Source organism: Eutrigla gurnardus, assembly GCF_963514095.1.
Source record: "Eutrigla gurnardus genome assembly, chromosome: 3".
Classification (NCBI taxonomy): domain Eukaryota; kingdom Metazoa; phylum Chordata; class Actinopteri; order Perciformes; family Triglidae; genus Eutrigla; species Eutrigla gurnardus.
Window position 1 is genome coordinate 2,863,231 of NC_139917.1, and position 15,004 is coordinate 2,878,234.

The following is a 15,004-nucleotide window of genomic DNA, read 5'->3' on the forward strand; positions in this document are numbered from 1 at the left end:
ATAGTCTGCTTCTGGTGAAACACTGAGCAGAAAGTCGAGTGGTTTGCTGACGACAGAACTGTGTTCGTTATCAAACTATCTCCTCGATACTGGGCACCCTGGTCATTTCCTGATTTTATAACAAACACATCATACCTTCCTGTAGTCATGTTGCCATATCCTCTAATAATATCTAATTTTCCTTTTTCATATGTATGAGCTCTCTTGTGCAGGATATGAGTGTTAGAGGGTCACAGTTAATCTCTCTCCATGTCCGAGAGCCGACACCCTGCTGCTATCCAAGCCGCAGAAATCCAACCGCATGCATTAAGGTGACTAGATGTGGAGGCTCACGTGTGCTCCCCATGTCATGCCAAATACAACAAATGTCTCCGTGTTACGAAGTCTCCTCTCAGGAGGCTCCCACAGTGTTTGACGCAGGCCAATGGTTTAGCTTCACCTTAATATGCTACGGAAACGACGGCGTCTGTCTGACTCATTACTGTGCCTTGTAATCATAGCAACTATTGTCTCTCTGAGGCATTCTGGGATGAATTTAAATGAGAGAAATCTCTGCAGTTTCGTGCTGAAGGAGCGCGAGCAGCCGGCTCTGACGGGAAAAAAAGGGGGGAACAAAAATAGGTATCATCTTCACTTTTCCTCATAATACTGTGAAGTAGACTGCATATCCAGATGGGAGTTATGCCACAGTTGTACGTGGGTGCTTCCGTCCCCACAGAGAGAAACATTTGAAAATCCTGGGCACATGAACGCAGCTTTCACAGGAAAAAACAAGGGGGAAAGTGAACAGCCCTGTAAACGCTGTAATATTCTACTTGAAGACAGAATTGGTAGTTACTGGTGATGATGGATTCATCTGGAGTTTCTAGGGACTAGGCTGCCTAACAGGCTCATTCCCACTGTTAAATTATTAAAGCCCATGGGTTCAGGAACATCCACATGTTTCTGCGCTCGTCATATTTTATTTCATAGTAGTCACCGGGTGAGAATTAATTATTTAAGATGCTGGTCCCCAGACACTTTGGGAATGGTTCGTTTTCGTTGGCAGCTCCAGATGATTGGTTAACCTTCTCTTGTTCTATTGCCAGAGGTTTCACACCTGCACAGAGTAACTGTATAGCACCATACCACCCTGCATCTGCTTGTTGTTCCACCCAAGGGAGTGATGTTGCATTCTTTTTCATCACTGCAAAATCGATTTGGCGTGAATGGTGCAATGTCCCAGTGATGTTTAGTCTGTTTGTTTACCCATAAGGCAGCCAGCAAACCTTCAGCGTGCAGTTTTATCTCCAGCATTTGCCTTTATTTCCTCCCTGCAGGTCGACTGACTACGGCTCCACGTATGAGAGGATGAACGACAAAGTCGGGTCCAAGACCGTCCTTAGTTACCTGTACGTCTGCCCAACCAACAAGAGGAAGGTGAGAAGTCATTGATTTTCACGGTTTGGGATGATTCTCCAAATGATTCATACAAGCTGTCACATACTGTAAATGTTCAAATAGTCAAGGAGAAAAACAGATCATGTCCCTTGCCATGAAGAATACGGACATTTTTAACACTTCTAATAAGCCTATAATGTACAATTCCAAAATCCATTCACATCAAAAGGTTAGATTTTGTTTGTTAGTGTGCAGAGAGAACCAGGGCCAGAGAAAAACGGCTGATGAAAGGGACAGACCTCCTTTATTTACACACTGTTGATCATATTTAGTAAGAAGCCTCATCTGTATCCATTTGTTGTTGGTGGTGTTGTACTTGTGTACCTGGAGTCCATTTCAGCATAACAGTCGTGTTTTGTTTCTGTCACTGATTATCTGAAAAGGGAAAAGGTGATGGCAAGAAAACAGATGCGCGGAAAAGAGGATTTCGAAGTACATTTATGACATTTTTAACATTATTGTAGCTACATTATTATACCAAGATGATCTTTCATTCAGGGAGTTAAGCTTGTGATCACACCAGTTTGATATGGAGCTGCAGCCTGGTCTCCTAAACAACGTTCCCGTTCACAAATGCACAAATACGTTCAAATCATAGTCTCTGTAAAGAGGAGGAATCAAACAAACACATGACTTTCACCCAGGAGACAGCTGTTCATGTCCACTGTCAAACCAAGTCAATGCATGTATTAAATATGGAAAACATACTTAAGCCAAACCATGATGTTTTTACTAATGCTAACCAAGAAGCCATTTTGTTGCATTTTTGTTTAGTTTCATATCAAATGTTCAACACATGTTTCAAACTGCATCTGTAACGTAACTGTTTAGTTGTAACGGCACAGACTTTTGTAGGAGACAGGCTTCAAAATGAATAACTCTGGGTGTTGTGTCGTAAACGATTTGATGTATACATGTTGATGTCGTTGAACTTAATGTAATCAAATCGTCTGACAAACATCTAAATGACTGCGTTTGGACTGATTCAGTAAATGAGACTGAGAGCAGCTGAGCGGTGAGGAAGACGTGCCTGTTGTTCTGCAAGTTCAATCAGTGTTAATTGACATTGGATTTCCAATGTGAGCCATAATATAGAGGTAATTCAAAACCTTCTCATACATTTGAGTGTATGGTTATACAGTTTATCTGTGGATACAGTGGAGATTGTGTTCACTTTTGTCATTGCCTCATTCCTGCAGAAGTATGTTTCTAGAAACCGATCTTAAAAATGTCACCAAAAAAAGAGACTAAAATAAGTATCAGCATTGCCATCTGCCAGCCATCTGCCAACGCCTTTAATCTGCCCGAGACTACTGTCAATTACTTTTCATTCCTTTTTTGTCTGTCATTCTAAGCATTCTGATCAGTGTGAGGTTTGCAATGCATTTTCTACCATCTGCCTCAATTTTTCTGTTATATGATTTAATGAAATAATCTTCCTGTTGTGAGAAATTCACACCCAGCCTCCACTGATTGAAGTGAACCGTGCAGGTTCGAGATCCCTGCAATATTCTTCACTGTAATTCACAACTCACAGTATCCGGCAGGAATTCGGATTTGCCCTTGTGTGGTGAACTCCACCTGCCGGGTGCTCCGAGCAGCGGTTTGATGGACAAGTAGAATTGTAGCCAAGAGGTCAGAGTACTGTAAGCAACTCAGTTAAAGTAGTCTCCATCTGTAGAGCAGAGCGGCCTTACCCCGTTTCCATATCAATGTGTTTTCAGGATCCAGGAATTAACAGTAAAAAATTGACCCAGCTCATGTTTTATGTCACTGCCGATCACAATGGATTGTGGCTTTGGTCAATCCAAGGGGTGGCAGCGGCCCCAACGGGTGTGAGCATATGACTTGTCTTTCTGGCCACCTTGCAAATGTAGGTCCAACCAAAATATTCACTGTTAAATTCTGCAGAGGAAAGCAGATATAGGACCCAAAAGCAGACTCAGGCAAAAAAGGTAACTCAACAAAGGTTTAATGCTGAAAATAAACGTGATAAAACAGTCCAAAGCTGGCAAACAAAGGAAAGAGTTAAAAAACAAAGGCAAGCAGAAATCCAGGAAAACAGCAAGAGGTTGGATCGGTATGTACCAGCGTACCTATCTGTCCAAAATGCCCGGGATAGGTCGGGCATTACCCAGTCCTCAATGAGCAACATAATGCCCATCATGTCCCAAACCAAATCCACTTCCACGAAGCCACAACAAGCCGAGATCAAACAGGGATTTCATGCCGGATTTCCAAATATAATAGGAGCGATAGACTGCACCCGCATAGCAATGAATACACCGTCACACAACAACTTTAATTATGTCAACAGAAAGGGGTTTCATTTCATCTATGTACTAATAATACACCTGCACTAAGTGAACTGAACAACAGCTTGTGGTTGGCTTCAACCTACATTTCTGTTGCAGAAAATATATTTTCTTTGCTCTCCGTTATGCCGGATGAGGGTAGGAAAGGAATTTTCACATGGTTCTTCAACGGATGTTTAGTTACCATATAGCTTTAATTATGTTAAAGTAATGTTGCTTTAAACAGGGAATTCAAAGGATAGTGGAAACCTCTTATGGAGATCAAATTGATTTTTAAGCAGCTTATTATTATAACCAATTTTTTTCTTTTAAATCCATTTGTCAAGCAGATTACAGTCTAAGTGACGTTAATTATTACATGAATATAAAGTAGAAACAGACATCTCCACTATTTGCAGGCTTGCTGCCAGTTCTTCTGTCTTCTCCTTCACTGAGGGTGCGCTTGGGGCAAAGCTTTGCTGGTTTTTGGCTGGCTCTATCACTGCAGCGTGGGCTGTGTGTGCAGATGGAGGGCTCCCCTTTGCCGGGGCTTCTCACTCACTCACCCAGTGAGGGCACGCAGGGTATGGGTGTATGGGTAGAGTTTCACTTTTGGGTCATTACCAGGCATTATCAAGCCACTTGACGAGGGCGGCTTGGACCTAGATGTCATCCTCCAGTTCTGAAAGTGAAGCCGAGGCAGAAGTACCTTAAACTTGCATTCTCTCTGCTGACCATCAGGGGGCAACTCCTCTTGTTGCAAAAAGAGTCCAATTGTAAACATTGTCAGTCTTCTTCATCCAGCATGATGTTCATTTAGTAAGTTATGGTCCATTTTGAGCCAAATCACACACCAGAATCTAGATGGATCCAGATCCAGCAAGATTCTTCCGCTTGTGTTGTTGCACCCGTCACTCCTCCACAGTCCACATATGGTCAAAATTGGAGTCCATGATCCAATAGAGGGCGTAACAATGACTACGCCCACTTCTTATACCGTCCACACTTCCACCAAAGGTTGTGTTCGTTTGTTTTTCATTGAAAGTAAGCATTTCTTTTCCTGTCATGGTTTCCATGTGTATGCAGCACCAGCCAGCTGGAAGCAGATGGGTTACTACCGTGCAAAGTATCATAGGAGTCAAGTAAAAAACAAAAACACAATTAATGGTAAAATGTAATTAATTTTGCCTACTGTAGTTTTATGTTTTACCATATGGTGTCATGTTTCAAGGACTCAAAATTAAGCAAGTCAACTACTTGATTACTAAAAGATAATTATTTAAACAGTATTGGAGTGATTCTGTCACATGTAAGCGGATGTTCAGTGGAACCGTGATCATTATAAGCAGCAGTGGCTTTAAATTACAACAGGCCCCAGTGCACACTAGTTACTAATTATGAAACACACAAACACACACACACACACACACACACACACACACCATTTTACCATGTTGGATTTTACAGTCGAATTAGTTACTTGGGCTTTTAATTGGGAATAGCCCCCCCACCCTTCAAACCCCAGTGTCTATATTTACCCTGCTGATAAGATGTTTTTATTATTCATATGCTAGGAGTGTAAGAATTTGTTTTCAGTGTTTGGTATTTAGACTTATAGGGCATCAGGATCATGATGTGGTTCTGAACAAGTCAGCCACTATAGTTGCTCCGACAGCTGTTTGCAAAACATCCTCGAAAATAACCTTTTGTCCAGGTTGACCTACCTGTCTACCTACAAATAAATAAAAACTGCAAGGCATCGATGGACTCCCAGAAAAAACACGACAAGTTTGTGTGACGAGGACGCGTCCAGGATCACCAGCCTCGCTTTCCCAAGGCCGAGCCAAGGTACTGACCCTGAATACGTTTGCATGGCGCCGGAGTTAATAGGATCCCGGGACTGTCGAGCTAAACCACATCAGGGTGAGGAACAGATCATAGCCGGCACTGATTACTCCTCATGACTCACTCCTCCCGCCTGTTTAATGTGGAGAAAATGTAATTCCACATCAAGGGCATAGCAGGAATGTAGTCCCGAAGGTTCTCTCTGTTTCTTGTGTAAGGTATTTTCTTTCTTTTTTTTTGCTATTTCAGTTATATAAGATTAGATCAACTTTGTTAACACCCCAAGGAAGGAAAAAGATAACATATCCTGGATGTAAATAACAGACACTTCTGCTATCAGTTTCCCAAAAGTCATTTTTTAACCTAATCTGTGGAAAAAATAAAGAAAAACATTTTATTGCGTGCATGCCACTGTGGAAGTGAGTCACTGCAGCCAAGAACTAGTAACACCCTCAGGAGAATATTGTAGAATATTAAGGGTTGACCTCTTAAGGCTTTGCTCCTTAGGCCGACTCCCCTCTGTATGTTATCTCTGATCTAATTATTTCCATTTGCCGTCCCGTAGATGGAGGAAAGTTTGCTCCTCTGTTGCCTCCTTGCATGCGAGTGGCCTTATTTAGCCATGTGCTTGCGGATAAAAAAGAGCAGTCCGGGTGTCTAATCACTCGCTGTAAGAGATAATCGCCTGCTACTCTCAGAGATATTCCTTTCAACTACAATCAAGGAATCGTTTTATATGTCCACTGGCTCCGTTTTTTTCGGAAGCATCTGTAGGACTTTGTCTCCTTTTAGATTGTCCGAGGAAGAAGCTGGATGGAAGCTGTGACCTTTTCCAATGTCACATTCTAGATTTGAATGATGGTAATGACATTTAGCGCTCGGGCCTCTGAATAATGACACCTCCTGTGAATCTTCTCCACTATATGTCTTTTTTTCACTGATGTGCACTCGGCCCTTGAAGAATTTGACGGAATGGTGGATTGGGTTAATTTAAATATAACGACACGAACACTCAATATGCCGTCGAGGAGGCGAGACAGTGAAAACACGATGGTAGATGTGGGTGATCAAGTCTTGATCCGTGGTTAATGAGCATATTGTGGCAACCACTCTCTGTTAAAGCCTCCCGTCAAAGACGGACTAAGCTCAATTGATCTGGCGTGACGTGATTCATTTGCTGCAGGGGGTGTGTATCCCCCCCCCGCCGCCGCCTCTGATCCATACCTTCACAATCCAACAACTGGCGGCTTCTATCTCTGTACTCCAGCTTATGCACGGCTCAACATCAGGCTGATAAAACACACCGGCTATCCCTCCAACCTCTATCGATCTAGCATTGTTTGCCACCTCACAAAGGCTGACTTGCTGTGAGGGAAATCTTAATCACCCCCTCCCCCGCTAATGTTATCTGTCCCCGTGATTTTGGAAGTGAGTCATTATTTTCTGAGGGTGATTGTTTTAGTAGGCAGGAGAGGAATTGGCCGCCGCTCCTATTCCGGCCTCGGTATCGGCTTCCGTTCGGTGGCGGCTTCCTTCTAATCGCAGAGGTGGCAAACAGAAAGTGGCTTGTTCCGATAATGTGTAAGCTTGGGAAATAATATGGCTGTTCACACTTAGATGCCAGTGAACGAGCGAAGTGAATGTGACAATACTTTCTTGGCCCCATTCTCTGCATTAAAAGAGCAAATCTCCGCGAATCGAGTCTTGAGAAAAGATGAACTGAAAGCACCGATGTTGAAAGATATAGTCACACAGTGAGTGTAGAGAGGATGAATAACACTCATGAGTACTGGGCTCCATTTGAAATATGAAATGTACAATATGTGCATACACCTATTCAGGCTCTTCAGGGCACTTCTGCTTTCCTATTTAACTGAAACTCCTGACATTTGACTCAAAATGAGGCTGGGCGAAATGGAATCTCTCATTCACACAATAGACTCTGCTGCTTTCTATAGTAATATAGAATATGATACTGCTTAAAATAGTTAATTACATCTGACAAGCTCCAAAGACACTGGCAGATATCAGAAGGTCTTGGCACTGCACAGTGACAGATAATGAATGGTGAGATCGGCGAGGCCTGGGGCAATGAGAAATCCATGTTGAAAATGTGCTGCTGGTTTATTGGTGCTCAATGAAAAACTATTTATCTAAATCACCACCAGGAAAGGATCCTGGTTAAAGCTTTGGAAAGAAGGCTAGCATTCTGTCAGTGACAAATGTGCTGCTGTTTTTCCAATTCACATTGAATTGACGAGAGAAAACACGCTCGTAGAGGCTAAGAGATAAACATTAAAGCTGCAATTCCAGATATTCATAGTGATGCGGTAAAGTGCCAGGGGAGACTTGAGGGTTCATCGTGAGGTGTACTGTGTGTTACCCCCCCCTCCCCACCGCCCAGAGAGTCAGGAGCTTGAGGCGCGTGATCCTGTGCTCTACACGCTATAAACCCAAACAATTTATCACATTTATGAAGGTACCAACTATCAACTATCAAAATCAGCAGTGGGAGGCACAAAGAAACAGCTGTTTGCAGCAAACACACATAGTACAAACACACATAGTTGTCTTTACAGCCATAAAAGCAAGCAGGCTGAGGAACTGTTTGTCTCTCAATCTCCGCTGATCCCTTTCGTTCTAGCCCTGGACAGCGTCGCTCTTAGTACATAGGCGCCAGTGTTGGGAGTAACGCGTTACAAAAGTAATGCATTACTGTAATGCATTACGTTTTGCTGTAACGCGGTAATGTAAGGCATTACAAAAGAAAAAACTGTAATATTTTACTCGGTACAAATCTCAGTAACGCGCGTTACAATGCATTTTAAACCCGAAATCAATTGACTCTACATTCGCGATCGCGAGATGGGCATACGCTCCACTTTTGGAAAAGTGTGAAAGCCGGTCCGTGTAACTCTACACTATGTTAATTAAGCGCTGTTGTTAGCAGGCTCCATGAGCTGGACACCGACTCACGGAGCGGCTCCCGGTCGGTCAGAGCGCAGCCGACCCGGCACACCGAGGATCAACAGCTGAGGGGCGGCGGTGAGGAGGCGGAGGCTCCGATTCTCCCCGTCGGTTTTGAACCGCTTTTATGTCCGCGTCATAACGCTTTAGGTGCGAGTTTAAAACAGTAGGTTTACTTCAAAACGCGAGCGTCAGACGCTGTCAGAGCGTTTATGAACAGTGTTTTAGAGCTCCCCCTAAATGTCTAAGGTAGGCTTTCAGGTAATTTCGCAGCATAACACAGCGCCTTCCGGGTCATTAAAAAAGACGTACGGCAAATCTGGAATGAAAAATGGCACTGTTATTTCATCCCCGAATCCCATTCATGAACACAATATCTAATATCAGTTAACGAGTCGTTTTCCGTTTTTCGTTTTCCGTTTTTAAAACGAATAACGGGATACGAGTCATTTTCCGTTTTTCGTTCTTTTATTTTGAAGCGAAAAACCTCACATCCTGCTGTGTAATGAGTTGCATTGAACACAAGAAGATCTATTGAGAACAAAAAATCCATATTTCCTTTTATTTTGGCGAAAAGTAATGCAAAAGTAATGTAAAAGTAGTGTAATGCCTTACAATTCAAAGACAGTAATATTGTAATGTAACTAATTACTTTGAAATGACAGTAACAAGTAATAAATAATGCATTACGCTTTTGAAGTAACTTGCCCAACACTGATAGGCACCTACAACAAACAGCGCCTTCCAGGGTCCAACATATTTACATTTTCAATGGCTGAAACAAGATACTTTGCATGTCAATAAGGTGCCAAAGTGCATAAAAAAGCATTACAAATTGGGTTAAATGTCACATTGACTTGGATTGATGCAAAATCACATCCATGTCTCAGAAAATAGCTGGGTACCATTTCCTGCAATCCAGGTCAGCTGCATTTCCACTGTTCTCTATTACTGTCAATGACTTCACTGTTTCCAGATCAGTGAAACGTAACCGATAGGATGGATGTGTTACTTCAATAAATTTTTCTTACATTTTTCTGCCTTGTTTTCTAATGGCTAACTAAGCACATTTACCATGACATTTGTGAATTTGAAAATATTGCATTTGTGAATTTTATTTTTGAAAATATATGGAATAATATTCCCTTAGTATGGCATGCAGCATAAACTGTTGTTGTGTATGTGCAATAATGCAAATCCTTATTTTCACAGTGTACTCTACTACATTGCAAAACATTAAGTAAAATGTGCTGAGGATGGTTATTTTTTTCAATATCTCAAAGTATACAACCATCTCAAAATGAATCCTTACGTTCAATAGCATATATCTGATTCAAGGAATACAACTTCCTTAAAAAATATTACACACCTATTCACACACGAGTCCCTTTTAGTCAAGGAGGAATTGTGTGACCACGTTATCTGCTTCCACAAAGACTAAATGCCATTAGCTGAAGGAAATACACATTGTGGAATTCCTGTTCTTATTGAATTTTGTAATAACTGTGATAGCTGTGGCAGAAATATTCCAAGCATGAAATTAGGGCTTCTGCCACTGTGGTGCTGTTACATTTGAAATTAGGATTTCACTGGATGGAGGAATGCTAAGAAACGACACAGTGAAGGACTAGCTGATAAATAGAAAATAACTGACTTTGTGTGTGGATTCAAGCATCGCTGCTTAATCTTGTTTGTACAGCACTTAGACTACAAGCTCAATCACCTTCCTGTTAAATGTATGTATATATATATATATATATTATATATAAAGAGAGAGAGAGAGAGAGATGATGATGAAAAACTCCCCTCACAGTGCAGAAGAAGAGCCACAGAGCCATGGCAACAGAAGGAAGAGTTGCGCTCATGAAAGGAAGTTGGATATGGGGACGGTTGTTTGCCAGGAATTAGCCTGATGCGTGCCAAACGCCAGGCCTTTTCTGCTGACGCCGCGCCCGCCTCTTACATCTCTCTTCTACCTTCTCATCTCTTTATCTCTCCACCTCTTTACTCACACTCGCCCTTCATTCCCTTCTCCTCCCATCTACCTACTCCCTCTAATGTGTGCTCGCTCTCTCTTTCTTCTGCAGATTATGGTGTTGACAGATCCGGAGTTTGAGAGCAGCGTGCTCGTCAGCTCTGACGAGGGAGCCAGTTACCAGAAGTACCGCCTCGTGTTCTACGTCCTGAGCCTTCTGTTCCACCCCACCGAAGAGGACTGGGCCTTAGCGTATAGCCATGACCAGAAGGTGAGATTGTGACCTTGATGTCATGTCTCTTTGCTGTCTGCGGCACAATTAGCTGCATGTTATTGACTTCCACTCTCTTTGTATTGCCCACAGTCCCTATTCAGGATGGTCTGTAGTTTTCATCAGAAACCATTCATTTAGCTAATTACCTGATGGCCATTCATTTACCTGCAATACAGAGAGAACCAACCCTTCATTAGAGACAGGCCTTCATTTCTCTATCCACCTATAGAACTTATGTGGTTGCAAACAGTGATGATTGATTTTAGTTTTGGATTCAAGAGAAAGACACATAATCCAAAGGACAACATGTGATGACACTTATTTCCAACATGGTTCTTGGCGATGATGTGGTTTGTGGGCGGAGCCAAACTGATGTCAAATAGTGACAGTGACATGTGAGCGGCGAAATCATAAGTAAAGTGGATAATCTGAATCCTTTCTGATTGTTTGACTGGTTTTCCAGCAGAAGACGGCTGTCTGACATTAATAAGCAAATTATTATTAATGTGCTATGCTTCCTGATCTATATCTGGTGGGAAAACCCAGAATTATACAAAAGAACAACTGAAGGCAGACAAATCTTTTGACGCTTTGTCATCATGTCCACGAGAATACATGCTGCGATTTGTCAAGTTATTTTTGTGTTACGGAGCGACATCCTGACGACATTCTCAGGCATCACATTGTAACACAAATAATATAATCTCTCACAAGATTTAGTTCTCAGTCATAGCATAAAGTAAATATATCACAAATAGAATATTACCATATGCCCCATTCATTCATTGAATTCTGTTATAACGTTAGCATATTTGCTACTTCTGCTAAATAGTTTACTGAGAATGCCAGCTTTGTGGTTAAAGACTAAATTATTATATGCATCATTGATTTATCATTGTGTGATAAACAGGAGAAAACTGATATGAAATTACCTGCAGAGATGAGAATTCAGGTTAATTTCATCAGTCCAGTCGGTCTGTTAAATGCAGTGTTTCCTCTAGAATTTTTTTCAGGCCCGGTGGTACCCACCGAAAAAACCCTAAACAGACGAGACACGTGGGATGGTGTATTGGTGCAGTTGGATTAAGCGGTACAGCAAGCGGTCTGCAATTCTGCAATTATTATATTTGCATTCAAATTTTTGTTCAACCCGAGTGTATTCAAGATCACAAGGAGAGAGTGACTTATTAAGGTGCATTTATTGCAAACAGTACAAATGGAACATGCTACATGTGCACTTCAACCACACAGTGTGCATCGTTCTCTGCTGCACTTGATTTTTCTGGGTTTTGTGAAGAACTTCACCAAGGCCTTGTCGTATGGGAACTTGGCCACAAGTTTTTTATTCATTTTATTATAACAGCCTTGCGCACGGTCAGTTTGGCAGTTTGGTGGATCGCCTGCGCCAAGATGGGTGTGGCGGCGCAGCAGGGGGAGGCGTCACAGATTCAGCTTGGTGTAGCGGAAGTTTCGTGGCAAAAAGCCTCGCCTAGACTTCGCCGAAAGCCCGCCAGCTGCAACCTGGTCTACTCTCGGCGTAAGGCGCAAATAAAGTCCATTCATTCAAGGGGAATCACAGCTGGCGGAGTGGAAGTTTGGCTGACGGCGCGCAGTGCGCACACGTCACCGAGACCTCACAGGCAGGTTTCCACAGTTCCAGGCACATTTAAATGCAATAAATAATCACAACAAACACTATTGAATGCAACTAATTGAATCAACACGTGAATTTATATCTATATAGATTGTCCCGTCACATCTGACGTCAGATCAAAGGCGGATGGCACGCGTAACGGAAGCTCAGCCTCTCGGACCAAAACATCTCCCTCTCTCTCTCCTGTTTTTTATAATATCGGCATTGTTATTATTATGATACGCACGCACAGCGCGTGATGCGCGTGGTGGGAATGGCGGCGCTGCTTCTGTCATCGGGTTGTCAAGTGACGGATCTTACACTGAACCTCCCCTAACGCATTAAAGGTGAGGAGAGGAGCTCATTTGATTGGTGAAGATCTGAATCGGCTGTATTAATCCCAGTCCACGCCTCGTCTCCTCCTCGTCTCCCACTCACGCCTTCTTCTCCTCCCTCTTTCCCACTTGCGCGGGTGGGCGAGTCGGGAGGTGGGCCTGCGCGAGCCTGCACGGTGCACGAAACTTGCAAAGTCCAGGCGGACACACCCCGTCGGCGCGGCGCAGGTGCGCTGAGAGCTGACTGCGCCTGGTCTACGAAACTAGGGCCCATAGTGTTACCAGAGGACTTTTTGATCCGAGTTTAATGTCTTTGAAAGTCAGAATAAAATATTCACATCCTAATCTTCCGTAACGTTCCAATTTATGGTGAGACAGTAAAAAAAAAGTGAAGAGATATTTCGTCTTTTTCATTCCACGGCGTCTTTTTCCTCGTCAAAACCGGGTGCCTACAATTACCCACAATGCAACTCAACAACCACTGGGAGATTCAGGTTTGTCATGCTATTCGCAGCTAATGTAGACTCAAGCAGAGATGAGCAGCGGGCTACAGGGGTTTGGTGGGATCCCTTCTTTTCACTCTTAAAGTTGTAGTTTCAGCTCCAACGATTCTGACTCAAGTGACATCACTTGAGGACATTTATCAGACTTCATACAGCTCACTTGCAGTAATGGTCTCCCAACACCTGTAAACAAACTTTGACGTGTGGACTTCCAGGGGAACTTCCAGGGAAAGAATCGCTCCATTTAAATGCAAATTTCATATTTCTTCATCCATCCACACTGGATTAAATCCATTAGTGTGTTGAATTGTACGCTTTCGCTGTAGACTGGATGTTCAACTGACCTGCTGCACACCCACTACAATACTCCAGTCCCAGATTGATTAGCATTTAATCTGAAATATTTAATTGGAAGTGTAGCAAGTGTATCCATCTGTGTTACGCATCATAAGTGCAACATGACATGATTCTTTATAGGAACCTTCCAAGACAAGTATTATTATTGTGTACAAACTGGATTATTTCATTGCAGGACGTGAATGACCATCAGTGAGTGAAGCGAGATTGCTGATGCACCAAGCGAGCCATTACAGCAAGGGATCTGCTAATTGGTTTATCATCCCTGGCTTTATTTTGGACTGGCATAGCAGAGACTCACTTATTATTGGAGAGCTGGCCGTCACTATAGTTCAATTAGAACTTTTATTTTCACTTGTAATGGTCTATGCTACATTAGCCAAAAACATGAGTGCTTTCGGCTTAAATTGATTCTTAGCCTCCTATTATACCTTCCAGGTGTCACCTTCACTGGGCTTTGTCAAGCAGTGGGGAGCTCCGCTCAACACTTTCACACAGAGCTCCGAGATTGTTCCCAGCAAAGGTCGGCAATTAAGGTCATTGGCTTTGACCAGAGAGGAAAAAACTCTCACCCTGCAGGGGGGACACGGTGCAGGAGAGAGATGATTGGTGGACAGGGGTGGCTGTATCAAAGCTGTCAATGAGAAAGCTTGGAAAAAGGTTGTCACTGCATGAGCAAATATCAGGGGGGGGGGGGTTGTAGCAGGGGCTTCAGAGCATCGAGGATGTATCGATGGGTACACAATGAAATTAATCTAGGAGTGCACCAAGTCCAGCGTCCTCATTTATCAACAGCGTACGTAGAGTTGTGTGCATAATGGGTGAATACGATCATTCCAACACAAAGTGTGGAATTTATCAACTTGTGTGTAAATATAATCACAGCTCTGACCAGTGGCGCCGCCAGGATTCAATTTCAATGTACGCACAGAAACGGCAAAATACAACAACAAATGGAAAAATACTTTTTTAAGACAAAATCGAATGTTTTCAGTATCAGTGAAATCAGTAGCGTATATCATGGTGATAGGCCCCGGTGCAAATATTTTTTGTGTGCCCTCCATCCCCGCCCTGAACACAAGCGCACGCTTGTGAGCACTCCACACACGCACACACACGCTTGGACACACACGCACAGTACGGTATGATAACTCTCCCGGCCCGGGGAGAGAGACATGCATCGGCTCGGCCCACCGTGCTCATCAGCAGAGAGGTGACGAGACTAGAGCCAAGCTGTATTGTGTAGTGGAGAGGGGCCAACACATGCTATGCGTAATTGCGCACACACGCGCGATCGTCCTCTCAAATGCGGCTGCGTCTCTCCAGGTCACTGTGTGAGCGAAAGAAAAGCTCTGACTTGCTTGGGCAGACGTTGTTTGGT

At 43.1% G+C, this 15,004-nt stretch overlaps 1 protein-coding gene across 1 annotated transcript in view; it reads left to right on the forward strand.

The window, feature by feature from the left end:
* Window positions 1-15,004, forward strand: part of sorcs3a (sortilin related VPS10 domain containing receptor 3a) — a 277,073-nt gene that overhangs the window by 147,318 nt on the left and 114,751 nt on the right. Inside the window, exons 3-4 of the mRNA XM_084004962.1 lie at window positions 1,320-1,419; window positions 10,634-10,792. Coding sequence (XP_083861088.1) covers window positions 1,320-1,419; window positions 10,634-10,792 — 259 coding nt within the window. The remainder of the gene's footprint in view (window positions 1-1,319; window positions 1,420-10,633; window positions 10,793-15,004) is intronic.